At 27.1% G+C, this 14,609-nt stretch overlaps 2 protein-coding genes across 2 annotated transcripts; both read left to right on the top strand.

Annotated features, from left to right (window-relative positions):
* The first annotated feature begins 1,029 nt into the window (after positions 1-1,029).
* LOC105827787 (transmembrane protease serine 9) lies at positions 1,030-10,102 on the top strand. Its single transcript, XM_036289086.1, has 12 exons — positions 1,030-1,520; positions 2,305-2,425; positions 2,647-2,809; positions 3,012-3,220; positions 3,287-3,538; positions 3,957-4,075; positions 6,043-6,108; positions 6,645-6,738; positions 6,841-7,003; positions 7,985-8,199; positions 9,211-9,413; positions 9,692-10,102. The coding sequence occupies exons 1-12, from the start codon at positions 1,398-1,400 to the stop codon at positions 9,872-9,874; spliced, it is 1,911 nt and encodes a 636-aa protein (XP_036144979.1). The 5' UTR covers positions 1,030-1,397; the 3' UTR covers positions 9,875-10,102.
* A 677-nt stretch (positions 10,103-10,779) lies between these two features.
* Positions 10,780-14,129, top strand: LOC105841161 (vitamin K-dependent protein C). Its single transcript, XM_028190784.2, has 7 exons — positions 10,780-11,449; positions 11,754-11,835; positions 12,681-12,846; positions 12,957-13,162; positions 13,265-13,473; positions 13,631-13,688; positions 13,921-14,129. The coding sequence occupies exons 1-7, from the start codon at positions 11,357-11,359 to the stop codon at positions 14,040-14,042; spliced, it is 936 nt and encodes a 311-aa protein (XP_028046585.2). The 5' UTR covers positions 10,780-11,356; the 3' UTR covers positions 14,043-14,129.
* Positions 14,130-14,609: the final 480 nt, after the last annotated feature.

The raw sequence follows: 14,609 nt of genomic DNA on the forward strand, positions 1-14,609 counted from the left end.
TAAGCCTATGATGTAAACTATAAGTTTAACATCCTCTTTTTAATATTTTTAAGTATTAATATTAAAATATAAATACATGATAGTTTTATATTCTCTATAAAATTATATAATTGTCCAAATTAATATATTAATTTTCACTGTGCATTTATTCTCACCGTTGATACTTATTTAAAGGCATTATATATATATCTTTGACATTTTTGCCGTTAAAAAATTTTCTATACACATAACAAAAGTATATTTTGGAAGAAGGATTAAACAAATTATAAATTTATATAATATGTAGTAAGACAATGCATTAGCTGTGTTGCTTAAACCGTTTTAAATATTTTCTTTTCCAAGAAGGAATCAATAGTTCTTTTAAATTTCTTTTATAACTTTTTTAAGACAAAACATGATGAATAATTGTATGTATTACGTATGTATGCTTGATTAAATTAATAATTTTAATAATCTATACTCCCCAGTATCTGTAAAAAAAGTAACGATATATTCAACTTAAGAAATAAAAAGATTTTACGTCAGGCATGTCTAGCAATTAAGATTTTGACATAAATATATTACGAACTATTCCAATAGAAAATGTTTCCTACTAAAAAATGTATGTTCTTTATTTACAATGTTATATATCTAGATTTTAAGTAACGTTTGAATTTTGGAGAAAGAGATTAAAACTAAAAAAAGTTATTATTTAAGAAACTTTACATCAAACATATTGTGATAATTTACAGATTGCTTATTACATGCAATCAATTATTCGTATCATAAAAAGAGATTTCTTTAAAAATATGTATTTATTTACAAATTAATGAGTTATTTTTCAAAAATTATTCGAGAAAAACCAGAGATTGAGAAAATTATTCGCTTAAAAAAAACTATAAAATATAAAAAGAATATATGAAGTGATACTGCAAACGGCGAAAGCTTCCATTGAGACGTACGTGCTCTCCATTCTTACGTGAAAACGAAAGACATGCAGACATCATGATTCCAAATTGAGAGAATTCACCACGTTTATGCCACGTGTACTGAATGGGACCGGGGCGATGGTAACAGCGCGACAGTGAAAGAACTTTCTTCGTAACCATAAAGACCGGCTGACTCTTGGTCGATCAGTTCGACTTCTTTGTGGAACTACGGTGAAAGCGTGCGCGAGCAACAGTGATCTTCGACGAAGCCAGAATCCGCAGCTTCTCTGTAAAATTCGAAGGTGAAAAGAACAGCACTGAAACGAAATCGTGGTCGAATGTTCGTACCGATTCAATATAATACATGTCGATCGTGGAATTTAGCAAAACGCGTGGTGTATGATGCTCTATCAATGAAAGGAAGAACGTATCCGTGATTCGGAACAACATTTGTATTTCGTGCATTTCGTGAACAAAATAAATGGGAAAATGCTTTTACTGTCCCATAACAAATTCTCGTGCCTAATTCTGACCATGATAGTTTTTACATTGACATCGATTGAAGGCTATGGGCTTCATCGAGAGATTACAACGGCTCCAGTTACTTCAACTGTGAGTACACTGATTCAATTAAAATTTCAAAAAGCAAAGTTGGCTTACCAGATAAAAAAAGTATTAAGATTTTTTTCTACATTAAACTTATATTATTAGATTTATACACAGAAAAAAAAGTAATATAGCCAATAACATATGTGATTGCGGGCTGCTAACTACATAAAATACTCAATACAATAATATTTGCTATTAATGCAAGTACAATGTTGATACTGCAATAGCATATTTTATTGTATTGAGTATATCTGTAATTGGCAGTCCGCAATAACATATCTTATTGAATATATTACTCTTTTTTTTCAGTGTAGCAATATATATATATTTTTTTATTTGTGATAACGATTAAAAAATGTAAAGTGCATCTCTTTACATAAGAAATATTTTCATTGTGTAATTAGTAACAGTATAATTATATGTTAACACTATCATTAAATAATTTACAAATATGAGAAATTTTAAATAATATTCTTAATTTAATTAATTTCAGAGTTTAACACGCTATGTTATACAATCCACTTAATGAGATATAAGACGCGTGTTTTAAGCTAGACGGTTACAATCAATCAAACATCAGCATTTAAAAAATTCATGTAAATATTACGTACACGCAACGCTTGCGTGCACGAGATATTTAGTCAGTGTCAGTGCCGAAGATAATTTAACAGCTTAGGCCTTGACCTATTATTCTGATCATGGTTACTTTCTCTCATCGTTTATGTCGTATTTGCAGTGGAAAGTGAGCGCACTTGAATGGCACTAGTTAATTGCATACTTCTTTCAGGAAAATTCTTTGAATAATTCACGAACTCGTCCCGGAAGGTTTTTATTCGATGAACTATTTGGTATCGACATTATCGATACTGTTGATTCAGACGAAGAAAAACTAAGGAACTGCACGTGCGGTAAGAATTTCTTTTACAAATTAAATTCTTTTTATTTTGTGTAATAATTAATTACTTTATAAAATATTAAACTTTTCGGTATATCATTTACAGTTAAATTATAATATATCGTATATAACATATTTTTAATAATCTTTTCTATCATAGAAATAATAATTAATATTATTCAAATTTCATATTTATAAACATTAAAAATATTTAAATGTTGACACTGACTTTAGAATGCGGTTTATCTAATCAAGAAAATCGAATAGTGGGTGGACGTCCTACATTTCCACATAGATATCCCTGGGTAGCGAGACTAGTATATGATGGTCGTTTCCATTGTGGTGCTAGTTTAATCAACAATGATTATGTAATTACTGCTGCTCATTGTGTACGGAAGTATGTCTACTGAATGCTATTGTAAATACTGCTATGGATAAAACTAGAAAAGTGTATATATATATATATATATATATATAATTAACCTAATAATATTTAAAATCTATAATATAATTTTAAATATTTAAAAAGTGCAGCTTTATTCATATTTTGATCTTACAAATTTGTTATAATAATTTGATGATTGATATTTTTATTTTAGTTTGAAGCGATCGAAAATTCGAGTGGTACTCGGCGATTACGACCAATATGTAAATACTGATGGAATTCCTATTATGAGAGCAGTGAGTGTTGTAATACGTCATAGAAATTTTGATATGAATTCCTACAATCACGACGTGGCCTTATTAAAATTACGCAAGTCCGTACAATTTTCAAAGAAGATTCGACCAATCTGTTTACCGCAACCAGGTAATATGCATTGAATCAATCAATCATCTTTTGTAAATAAATATCGTATTCTCAATATGTTAATAGGAACCGATCCTGCAGGGAAAGAGGGAACAGTAGTAGGATGGGGTCGTACTTCGGAAGGAGGCATGTTGCCTGGAAAAGTGCATGAAGTGCAAGTCCCCATATATAGTTTGGCGCAATGTCGAAAAATGAAGTATCGAGCAAATCGAATTACCGAAAATATGATTTGCGCCGGCCGAGGTAGTCATGACTCTTGTCAAGGAGACAGTGGCGGTCCTCTTCTCGTTCAAGAAGCCGATAAGCTTGAAATAGCAGGTGAAACATTTGCATTTCATTATATATATATGTATATATATATATATATAAAAGAAAAAAACAATTTTACTAAAGTATCTAAAATGTAGCTAGATATTCATAGATCTAAAAATAATTTTGTTCAAAGTAAATCAAAATAAATGTAAAACTCAAATTATTTATTCAAAACTTTTGAAGTACTTTTTATCATGCCTTTCAATTATTCTGATAGTCTATTTTTCTAATAGTATTTACACTTATTGAATAATGTTTTTTATTATTTGGAATTTGGATAAACATGTTGCATATATCTACAGGCTTATTTTATATTTAATTTTATATTTACACAGATGTAAAAATTCGCAAAAATTATCCTTATTATCCTTATTGCCGAAATATTTTCACATAAGATTTATGTGTGTGTAAACTTATCTAATAGGAATAGTATCATGGGGTGTAGGCTGTGGTAGAGCAGGTTATCCCGGAGTTTACACAAGAGTAACTCGATATCTTAAATGGATTCATGCAAACATGAAAGAAGGCTGTTTATGCGCCAATTGAGGACCTGCTTTCACCTCCGCTTTGTATATAAAATTTCACATATTACGGTTGTAATTAATGGCTGCGACAAGCAGCATTTTACATTATCATTCATAAACGACTTACTTTGAAACTGAGTACAATGTTTTCTGAATATTCATTTATTAAATATAGTTTCTTGTATAAAGGCCATTATTACCGGTATTATTATTGCTTATATATATCTTATACAGAATACGTCCATGTAGAAAGTTTAATTGAAATAAGATTTAAAGCACAACTATGCTTAGTTCGCTTCACACGTCTTTCTATCCTTTAATCGTACGAATAGCGGTCGAACGTTTCCGGAATAATTAGCAACCAGTAACGGTTCATACTGGGCTATAGTTGAAGCATGCAAATGCACTTCACATGCAATAGATCTTTGTATGCGCAACTAGTAATTTGTACATAATAGAAGGTAGTAATGTAATTTACCTTAATCAATTAATTAATTGATATTGCTTGTTACATATACCTAATATGTATGCACGTGCATTATAGAATAATATGTATAAATTCGCAGAATATTAAAAATATGTTGACATAAAAGATGCTTTAAATGAAGATCATATATTGTATAGTTTATTATTATAAGTAATAATGTATAATAGATTCTCCATAAACTCTTGTAAAAATATTTAAAATTATAGATATGAATAAATCTTATTAATATTATGTTCTGTACATTTTTGTTTTTAAAATAATTATTATTTAATTATTAACCATTATTGTAATCCAACTCCGTAGTTGTATGTGTAACATTAAATAAATCTACATATGTGTCTGTGTGTGTGTGTGTGTGTATTTATATTCTTAAATGAAAAATTAGAAAAAATAAATGTACTGTTAAACTCAGCATAATTGTATGTAATTTTGATTATTAATATTGACAATAAACAAAGAAAACTCAAAATTCACAATGCTGTACTCTTGTTAAAATTCCTGTGATTTTTAAAAGAATAAATAGATGTTAATGATAACGATGACGTACTTGCTCAACCTGATTCTTCAACCAAAACTAGTTCTAAAAAGTAATGCGATATTAGTATGATAGAAATCAACAAAAACTTCATTATAAATTTTGGTCAAAAATAAAAATAACAGGATTTGATGAGTATACTAATAGGATACTTTTTTTCTTTTAAAACTGGTCGACGAGATATCTATTAATAACAAATCATTTGTAAAATGTGCCTGGCAAACGGTACCAGATGACACACCAAATATGCATATAATAAAATAAACATGAGCATTTGTATACGATTTTCTCTGCTTGCACTCTCTTATATTTAATTATGCATTCACACAATGATACATTAAGATGCCTGTACGAAATTACACAAAAATGTTTGAATTAAATTTAGTTAAAAATTATTCACATCTAAATTGTTACGGATTGTATTGTTACGTTTGAAAATATATTAAAAAATTAACGAGATAATTAACATTAGAAATAATGTAAGTATTTTATATGAGCTGTTTAATGCATAAAATAATTAATAAACTACTTATATTGTTGTAACACCTAAAAAGCGTAAAAATGTTATTTATATACTTTTATTGGTGCAAAAATTTATAGAGACATAAGTGACAAAATATCGAAACAATTCTCTGAATATAATAATTTCTCGCTGTGGCCCTGATGACGGTCAATAACAGTCACCCGTGATTCGACCCTGAACATGAACGTGAACTGGTCAGGTACCGGCCGGCTGGCTGTGCCCGCCTTCCCTTCCGGAATAGCAATTACCTCTTCGACCTCTCAGTTCTCCATAGTCGGCGTAGGACGCCGGTGATAGTCGTTCTCAGTCAGGGACATGTCCATGACTCGTTCTTGACGGTGCCCGTGTGGCAATTGTTTTAATCAAATAATATCTATAAAGGCTTAATTATAGTTGAAAGTGTATGATTATTGGTGCAACAATTACCTATTCAGATCGTAGAACATGAAACCTTTGTGCTACTTAATTTTATTATTCATTCTGCTTGCGACAACGAAAGAATGTCAGGTAAGATGTACTTTTTGTGAATATTTGTTTGCCTAATATTGATTTACTCGTATAGCATATAATATTGTTACGTGTATGTGTCTTAGAAGATATTGTAAAAAAATTTCTAAAATGTTTAAGAAACTTTTCTGCAACTTGTTTCTAATTTTAGCGCTTTTAATATAGAATCAGTTTCTAGAATAAATTTAAAAGTGAATTAGAAAGTTTTTATTAATATATAACAATTGCAATTATGACTTAAAATTTAAAAAAAATGCTAATTTTACTATAATTTTTGACAGTTTATTGGAATAAAAAAAAATTATGTAAAAATTAAAAGAATTTTTTTTTTCAAAATTACACAATGTATCGTAACAATTTTTTATGTATAAACTTGTACTTATTATTTTTTTTATAAATATAATTTACGTGTGTATAAAATACTTACATATCTGCTATTTAAATACCTGTCACAAAACAAATAAAATTATTATTACATGTTTTACACATTATTTAATAAAAGATACAGATCATTAAATAATCTATTTTGATTTTAGGCTGGAAAATTCAACGATAAGACGAAAAGTTTCTTTGGACTTTTTGGTAATAAGCCACCTTACACCACTGATACACCTGGGCCCTGCTACTGCAGTGTGTACTTTATTATGTATTTCTTATTGAGTTTTTTTTTATAAGACATAGTTTCGTAAAAGCATAAAGAAAAAATATATTATATCGATCATTATAATCTAGGTTGTGGGTTACGGAACGAAGAAAGTCGTATAGTTGGAGGTCAAACGACAAGTATGAATGAATTTCCATGGATGGCTAGATTATCGTATCTAAACAAGTTTTATTGCGGAGGTACACTTATAAACGATCGCTATGTCCTCACAGCCGCACATTGCGTGAAGGGGTAGGTATGGCTAAATATCGCACATCTGTAATTAATGAAAGTAAAATTAACATCAAAATTTTAACTTTTGCAACGTAATTTTTTAAAAATTAAAGTTTTAATTAATGCTCACATTTTCTTTACATTCTTAAAACTTCAACAAAGATATATTAGCAATATAATAGAAACAATAAATGTAATAATCATAATAATAAATCTTAACAATAAATATTAAATCTTGACAAAAAAATAAGTCTAATTTATTCTCTTAGCATAAGTAATATTGTTAGAAGCACGCATTTAATAGGTTTAATCATAGAAATATTGAAAATAAATTGTAAGTATAAAATCGCTACTATTCGTGCTGTTGGTATGCATCTACTCGATACGCAAACAGGTCAAACTTCATATTTGCATCCTTGATTAATGTCACGCTACAAGGAAAATTTTCAGTGCCGTTAATCCCTCTATATTCAAGTAAAGAAATGCTAAATTATTAAATTTCACTGTTGACGACTATAATTTTTACTTATCTGCTAATAACAATATAAAGAATCTGTTTTCTATATTAAGTTGTTCATCTACATGTATTTACATTAACAAAGGATAAATTGTTATGTAAATGTTGTAAAGAGAAATATTGCTGAAAAACTTAGTCACACTCAATATATAACAAATGAGAAAAAATAGAATAATTAAAAATAGAAATTTGAAATATATTATACTCAATATAACATTTATTTACGTATATATATTTGCGTATTTATTTTCTTTGCATAATTATCCTTAATAGTATAATTTAGAAACTATTTTTAAATTTATTCATATTATAATTAATGTTGAAGTTTTAAGACTTATGGATTGAATCGATATAAAAAGAAAAATAATTCAGTCATTACTAAACAAATTGGCAGATTTTCCCTTATTGTAGAATTTATTTATTTTTACTAAGTTTCCCCATTGCAATTTAATTCACCAGGCGAATGTGATCAGTTCTTCTAGTCTTCTTTTCAGATTCATGTGGTTCATGATCAAGGTTACTTTCGGAGAACACGATAGATGTACTGAGAAAGGACCAGAAACCAGATATGTAGTACGTATTATGACTGGTGACTTCAGCTTCCTGAATTTCGAAAATGATATCGCGTTGCTTCGCCTTAATGAAAGAGTACCATTAAGTGATACAATACGGCCAATATGTTTACCAACAATGCTGGGTAGGTGCACTTCTTTTTATTTTCCTGATAGAATGATGATAATGCCCAATAAAAATATTTTTATAAAGATCGGATCATTATTATGCCAGTGTATTACACAATAAAATAATAAAATAATAATTTTAATAGTAAAAACTGTAATTTTAAATTTGTAACACTTATAATAAAAAATTATAATTCAATTATAACTCAAATATTTAAAATATTTTTGTTATATATTGTATATATTTAAGAAATTAACTATAATACAATCATGAACGTACAACACTTATTTTTTTACATTTTATAACATTAACATACTATATTATAATAAGTTTTACTGCAGACACAGTGGCTACTATAAAACTATATATTAAAGGCATTATCAATATCCACTTTCAATGTATCGTATACAATTTTATAATAATATAATATTAGCAATTATTAATTTTAGCAATGTGTTTTTACATAATACATAAAATTAGATAATACTGCATGAACTGCAACTAGCCGTCATGTTTATTATGCGACGATTACGCGATAGCAAAGTCATAAATTAGTCAATATACGGGTACCTACTCTCACAGTTGTAATGCACTGTCGCGTCGCACATATAACTGCGTAATATTGAAGATTTCTCTGAAATCGAGGACTTGAATTTGCATTTCGAATGCATGCAATAATCTTTCCTGAATTGGTTAACATTACATGACATGGTACACTTACATGTCCTCTTTACTGACAATATATAGCATATTCGCATCAATAAAGTATATAATAAACTTAGACACAAAAATTTCATTACCGGGTTTTTATAATATTTCTTTAAATAAAATGTTGATTATTTCTGTTTATTGGTGAGATTTTTTAATATATTATCTATTTAAATTATTATTAAATGTGTAATACATACATATATTTAATCAAGATTTAGGAACCATATTAAAAATAATATTTTGCTAATTATTTTTATAGAATTATTTTTGCCGCAATTATCTCAATTGTTTGTCATAATACATGAATTATTTTTAGATAATGAATACATAGACACAAAAGCAATCGTGTCAGGTTGGGGTACATTAAAAGAAGATGGCAAACCATCCTGTCTTCTTCAGGAAGTTGAAGTTCCAGTCATGAGTCTTCAAACTTGTCGTAATACCAGCTACAGTGCCCGAATGATTTCAGACAATATGCTATGCGCGGGTTATCTTGAAGGACAAAAAGATTCATGTCAGGTAGTGCTCATTACAATATTTATATGCTATAAATTAAAAATTGCAAATTGCAAAATGTACGTAAAAGAACTGTTAAAAGATACACATGGAAAATGTATTATTATTAATACTATTAACCAACAAAGTGCATTTAAGTTTAATTATACTAAAGATCTTTACCTTAAATATTAGTTTTTTAAATTTAAATTTTAGATCTAAATGTTCTTTTACGTACACGTATTTTTAAATAAAATCCAGTAATATATAAAATGCGTGAAATAAGAATTTTTGCATTACAGGGAGATAGTGGTGGACCTTTAATAACGGAACGCGAAGATAAAAAATATGAACTCATTGGTGTGGTATCCTGGGGTAATGGATGCGCAAGACCTGGTTATCCAGGTGTATATACAAGAGTTACACGATATATGGACTGGATTTTAAAACATTCAAAAGATGGCTGTTTCTGTGAACATAATTGATTATAATTATACACAAAGTTTTTAATAAGGAATATGATAAAAAGAGTAAATAAGATTATTTTTATGTCCTACTCTATGTATGAGATCTCTGAATTCTTATACTATGTACCTCAGAATGTATATGATATTTTCATAACAATTTTTTATAACTAATTTAAAATTGACATATTTTGTAAATTTAAAGTGACGTTATGCCAGATATGAAACTGATAAACTTAAATTGCTCAAGATAATTTGAATTCTTGTATGATATAATTTTTATATTTTGTCTACTAGATTTATTTTTACATTCTTTTGTTTAATATCCATTCAGCGATAATATACCAATAATAAATGAATAAGTAGATGTAATATTATAAAATTACAAATATAGATATAATATTATAAAATCGCCAGAAAAAGTAGTATTATTATATTATATTTAATTTTTACAAAAATGATATATAGGGTATATCATTTTTATAAAAATTTGACAATATAACAATATTACTTTCTCTATGTATGTCTATATAATATATATAATATTTTTTTTATTATACCCAAAGGCTAAATATTTAATTCCGTTGCCAAGGAAATTAACGATAGTGAGATTGAGATTATAGATTTAAGCCACTAATATCATATATTTCTAAATATTTATCATTATAATACGTCATATAAAAGTATAATAAATTGTATGTATAAATTAAATTCAAATGCTTTTAGAATATAATTTATTATAATTCTGCAATTTTTTAGTTTCATATATTTTAAAATAAATATAAATAAATAACATAAAAAAATAGAAACTAATTTTAAATATTAATTTTTCTTTTAATACTACGATAATTTTTATCTTACGATATACAATAATAATGTATACATATATATTTTTCTTATGACTGTATATATAACATATATATTTTACTGTATACAAATTTAAGAAAAAATTTGACATATTGTATCTAAAACAAAAAATAATCATGTATTTTAACTATTTTACATATTTTTATTACAAAATTTGTGAAAAATCGTCTTTTACAATATCAGATAGCTAAAAATAAATAATCACAAATTTTGCTAAAAGAAATACTACTGATAATTAAAATAAAACTGTAATGTAAAAGTTGTTGTAAATGTATAAGATTTGCATTATTAACATATTATTCTATTGCTCAAAAACCTATTCTCAAATTTTCAAATGTTAAAAATACCAAATAAATTTCATTAATATTAAGTGACGTGATTGATATTGCGATGTCAAAAGACGTGTAACGGGACCGGCAAACCGGTTACTGGTTTCTCCGACCAAAATGAAATATAAAAAAATAAAATGAATACAACGATAAGCCCAACGAACTTAAACACAAAGTGAAATGTATGGGCTATATTGAGTTTACATTCTTGAGTGTCCCAGGATGCGGGCGACCGTAGTCCCGCTATACGACACAAACCAGTTATTTAAGTGAGACCAGTATCGTCTCGACTACTGACAGAAAAGTCATGAAGCTGCAAGACTATGTTAGATATCTCATTTGTATTTTGGTGGTGAACTTTAGAAGAACTGATTGCAACAAACACATCACCGATGCTGCTGTAAGCTTCTGTATATTAATTTTACAATATTAATTTTTGCCACAGTAATCTACTTTTTCAATTTTTCACATATTTTTATCAATTGCGTATATTTGACACAAGTCATAAATATGTGCGATTATCTTTCTATCTCAATGTTTACATTAAATTACACTATTTGCATAAAATGACATTGCTATTTGTTATTTTCTCTACATTTCTACTTTCCGAAAGCTTAAAAATATTGGAAATTATTACTAAAATTACATTTAAAAAATTTTAATTATATGTATAAAAATTAGTAAATGCATTTGTCTCTAAATAGGTCAATAATAAGGTTGAATTAAGACATGAACGTGGCGTTTTGGATTTGGTTTTTGGAAGGTTCCGAACCTGTGGTGCTTGCTGTAAGTACTAATATATATGTTAATATAAGATGGTTGCCAATATCAACATATCACTTTTAAACTGTATTCCATAAATAAAAACTAAAATAAATAAAAATTAAATTATAGAAACATAAATAAAATTTAAAAAACGTCTTTTTTCAAATTATGTTAATTGTTTATCTAAGGATCTTATGTTTTTAATAATATTAATAGTGCAATGAATATTGGCGATTTTTCTCTATATATAATTATTAAATAATTCAAAAATGACGTAAGTAACAAACACACAATCATAAAAAAGTTACAAAAATTTAAACAATGTTCTTTCTATATTTAAAATAAATCATTTCTAAATTACTTATACTGTACACACAAAGAGTATTTATTTTCATTTCTTAAATATAAAAATATTTCTATATTAGAATATTATTGAGCTCTCTCTCTCTCTCTCTCTTGTTATAAATTTGAGCTTGATTGTCTCATTTTTTAATTTTTTTTCATCTATTTTCTACCATACAAAGTGTCGAATATCAAATAGATTTTAAAATTTCAACTACTTTCTCGGAAGTTTCATAGCAATATTTATTACATACAAACGTGCGCCCGCATTTACAAAAAAAGGTAATACGTAATTATTCTTTTTCACTCTTTCATAAGATGTGAAATAATTGAGCTATCCTATGTTAACAATTACAAATACACATATAAAACATTAAAAAAATATGTTTTTGGAATATTACAAAAAATTTTAAAGAAATAATTTCCACAGTTTATAAATTTTTAATCTCAAATTTAAGATATGTATTTCATATAAAATATTTTATCCATGTTTTATATTTTTTAAATATTTTATATACTTATAGTATGCGGCCGATCAAATCGTAATGTAGCACGGATATTGGGTGGTGAATATACAGAATCGCATGAATTTCCTTGGCTTGCAAACATTCACGTAAATTCTAAACTGTTAGTTAGTGGAGTATTAATAAACGATCGTTATGTCTTAACAGCGGCTAGTCAACTTATTGGGTTAGTAAAACTAAAATAAAATCTTCAATACTATTATTAAACATAATCATACCACACGTAGTAAAACTCAATTATAAAATATTTTGTACAATTAATTTTTTTTTCGACAGAACAACAGCACATGAAATAAAAGTATCTTTGGGAGAATACGATCGATGTTCTTTAGATATCTCGTCAGTAAACAATAGCGTTGAAACCCTAAATTTACATCCAGAATTCAATCCAACATCGAATACTCATGATCTAGCTTTACTTCGTTTGAGTCGACCAATTAAATTCGAAAAAAGAATATCACCGATATGCTTACCCAACCCAGGTTTATTTCTTTTCTCATAATTAATAGTATAAATATTTATTATATTTTTGTGATAACAATTAACTGTAGGACTATATTCAAATCTTTCTTTTCAAATTCCAGGATCAACTTATCTCGGTCAAGTTGGAACTTTAGTAGGATGGACTAAGAACAAAGATAATAATGATACTGATCAGGCGTGTAGACCTCGAAAATTAGGTCTTCCTGTTTTGGGCCGCAATGAATGTATTAAATCAGGAATAAATCCAGTACATTTAGACGATGATTACGGATGCATCGGTGTTGTAAATACAAATTCTTTAGTATGCGGAGTAAGTAAATTATATATATTATGACTTTACAATATATCTACATACGATATAACATTCCAAAATTTATAAATGTTTTTTTAAATAAATTAAATTTTTTTATAAATTTAAAGTAAATATATATATGTATACATATATATATCTTAATGCATATTTATAGAATGATGTCGGATTTTCTGTGCAATATCGATCATACCTCGGAATTTACGACCTTATTGGTAAATATAATCATTTATTAAACTTAAACTGTATAAAAAAATACACAATTATATAATAATAATCTAATTAAAAATCTCCATTTTTTAAAAATGTATCTTATTCCCCTTAAATTTAAATCTCAAATTTCTGATTTCAACGATTATATTACAAATATTTTGTGATTGGTGCAAATTATGTAAAGTATTGTTTTAGAATTAAACAAATATATCATTAATAAAATATATATTATAGGAATTATTCCGAGCGTGAATGAATGCGACAATACTCCTAGGGCAACTGTCTTCACGAGAGTAGGACCGCGCCTTGATTGGATATTACAACACACTAAGGATGCGTGCTATTGTACAAAATAATACAGGCAAACTTTCTATGAAAATATTGTTGCACATATGTGATATCTATGTATATTGTTATTTCTGCTACATAATATATACTGTATTTCAAATAGCACACAAAATAAAATTTTAAATATAAGAATAAAAATAAGTTATTATTTACTTAAAATGCATAGACATGCATGTATACATTTTCTTATCATTATACACACGCTATTTATTGTTTATATATATTACCCAAATACATTTTTTGCTTTTCCGAAAATAATTTATAACACTTTCGAGCTAAGATAGAGTAGCGATCTGTAAAATCTATCAATCCATCTTAAACAGAATAAAATGCATTTTTACATATAAAAAGCTAGATAAAATTCAACAATTGAAATGTATATTGATAACGTTATTTAAGCAAATCATGTTCTCATCAATAATACAGTGCAGTGTTCGAAATAAGAACGCGCTTTAGAATGCCAATGTTAAGATTAGCGATCTAATATATATTTTCATCAAAATAGATAAAAAATTTCTTCCATTTTTTTAAACTTCTTTCAAATTTTTTTGAAAAATCTGTAGACATAAATTTAT

This window comes from Monomorium pharaonis, chromosome 6 (genome assembly GCF_013373865.1).
Source record: "Monomorium pharaonis isolate MP-MQ-018 chromosome 6, ASM1337386v2, whole genome shotgun sequence".
NCBI lineage: Eukaryota > Metazoa > Arthropoda > Insecta > Hymenoptera > Formicidae > Monomorium > Monomorium pharaonis.

Excerpts from the sequence above, each read along its gene's own strand:
- LOC105827787 (XM_036289086.1), top strand. The coding sequence starts at position 1,398 with ATGCTTTTACTGTCCCATAACAAATTCTCGTGCCTAATTCTGACCATG. Across the intron at positions 1,521-2,304 it reads CGGCTCCAGTTACTTCAACT|GAAAATTCTTTGAATAATTC; the intron begins GTGAGTACACTG and ends TACTTCTTTCAG. Across the intron at positions 2,426-2,646 it reads ACTAAGGAACTGCACGTGCG|AATGCGGTTTATCTAATCAA; the intron begins GTAAGAATTTCT and ends CACTGACTTTAG.
- LOC105841161 (XM_028190784.2), top strand. The coding sequence starts at position 11,357 with ATGAAGCTGCAAGACTATGTTAGATATCTCATTTGTATTTTGGTGGTG. Across the intron at positions 13,163-13,264 it reads GATATGCTTACCCAACCCAG|GATCAACTTATCTCGGTCAA; the intron begins GTTTATTTCTTT and ends TTCAAATTCCAG. Across the intron at positions 13,474-13,630 it reads CAAATTCTTTAGTATGCGGA|AATGATGTCGGATTTTCTGT; the intron begins GTAAGTAAATTA and ends GCATATTTATAG.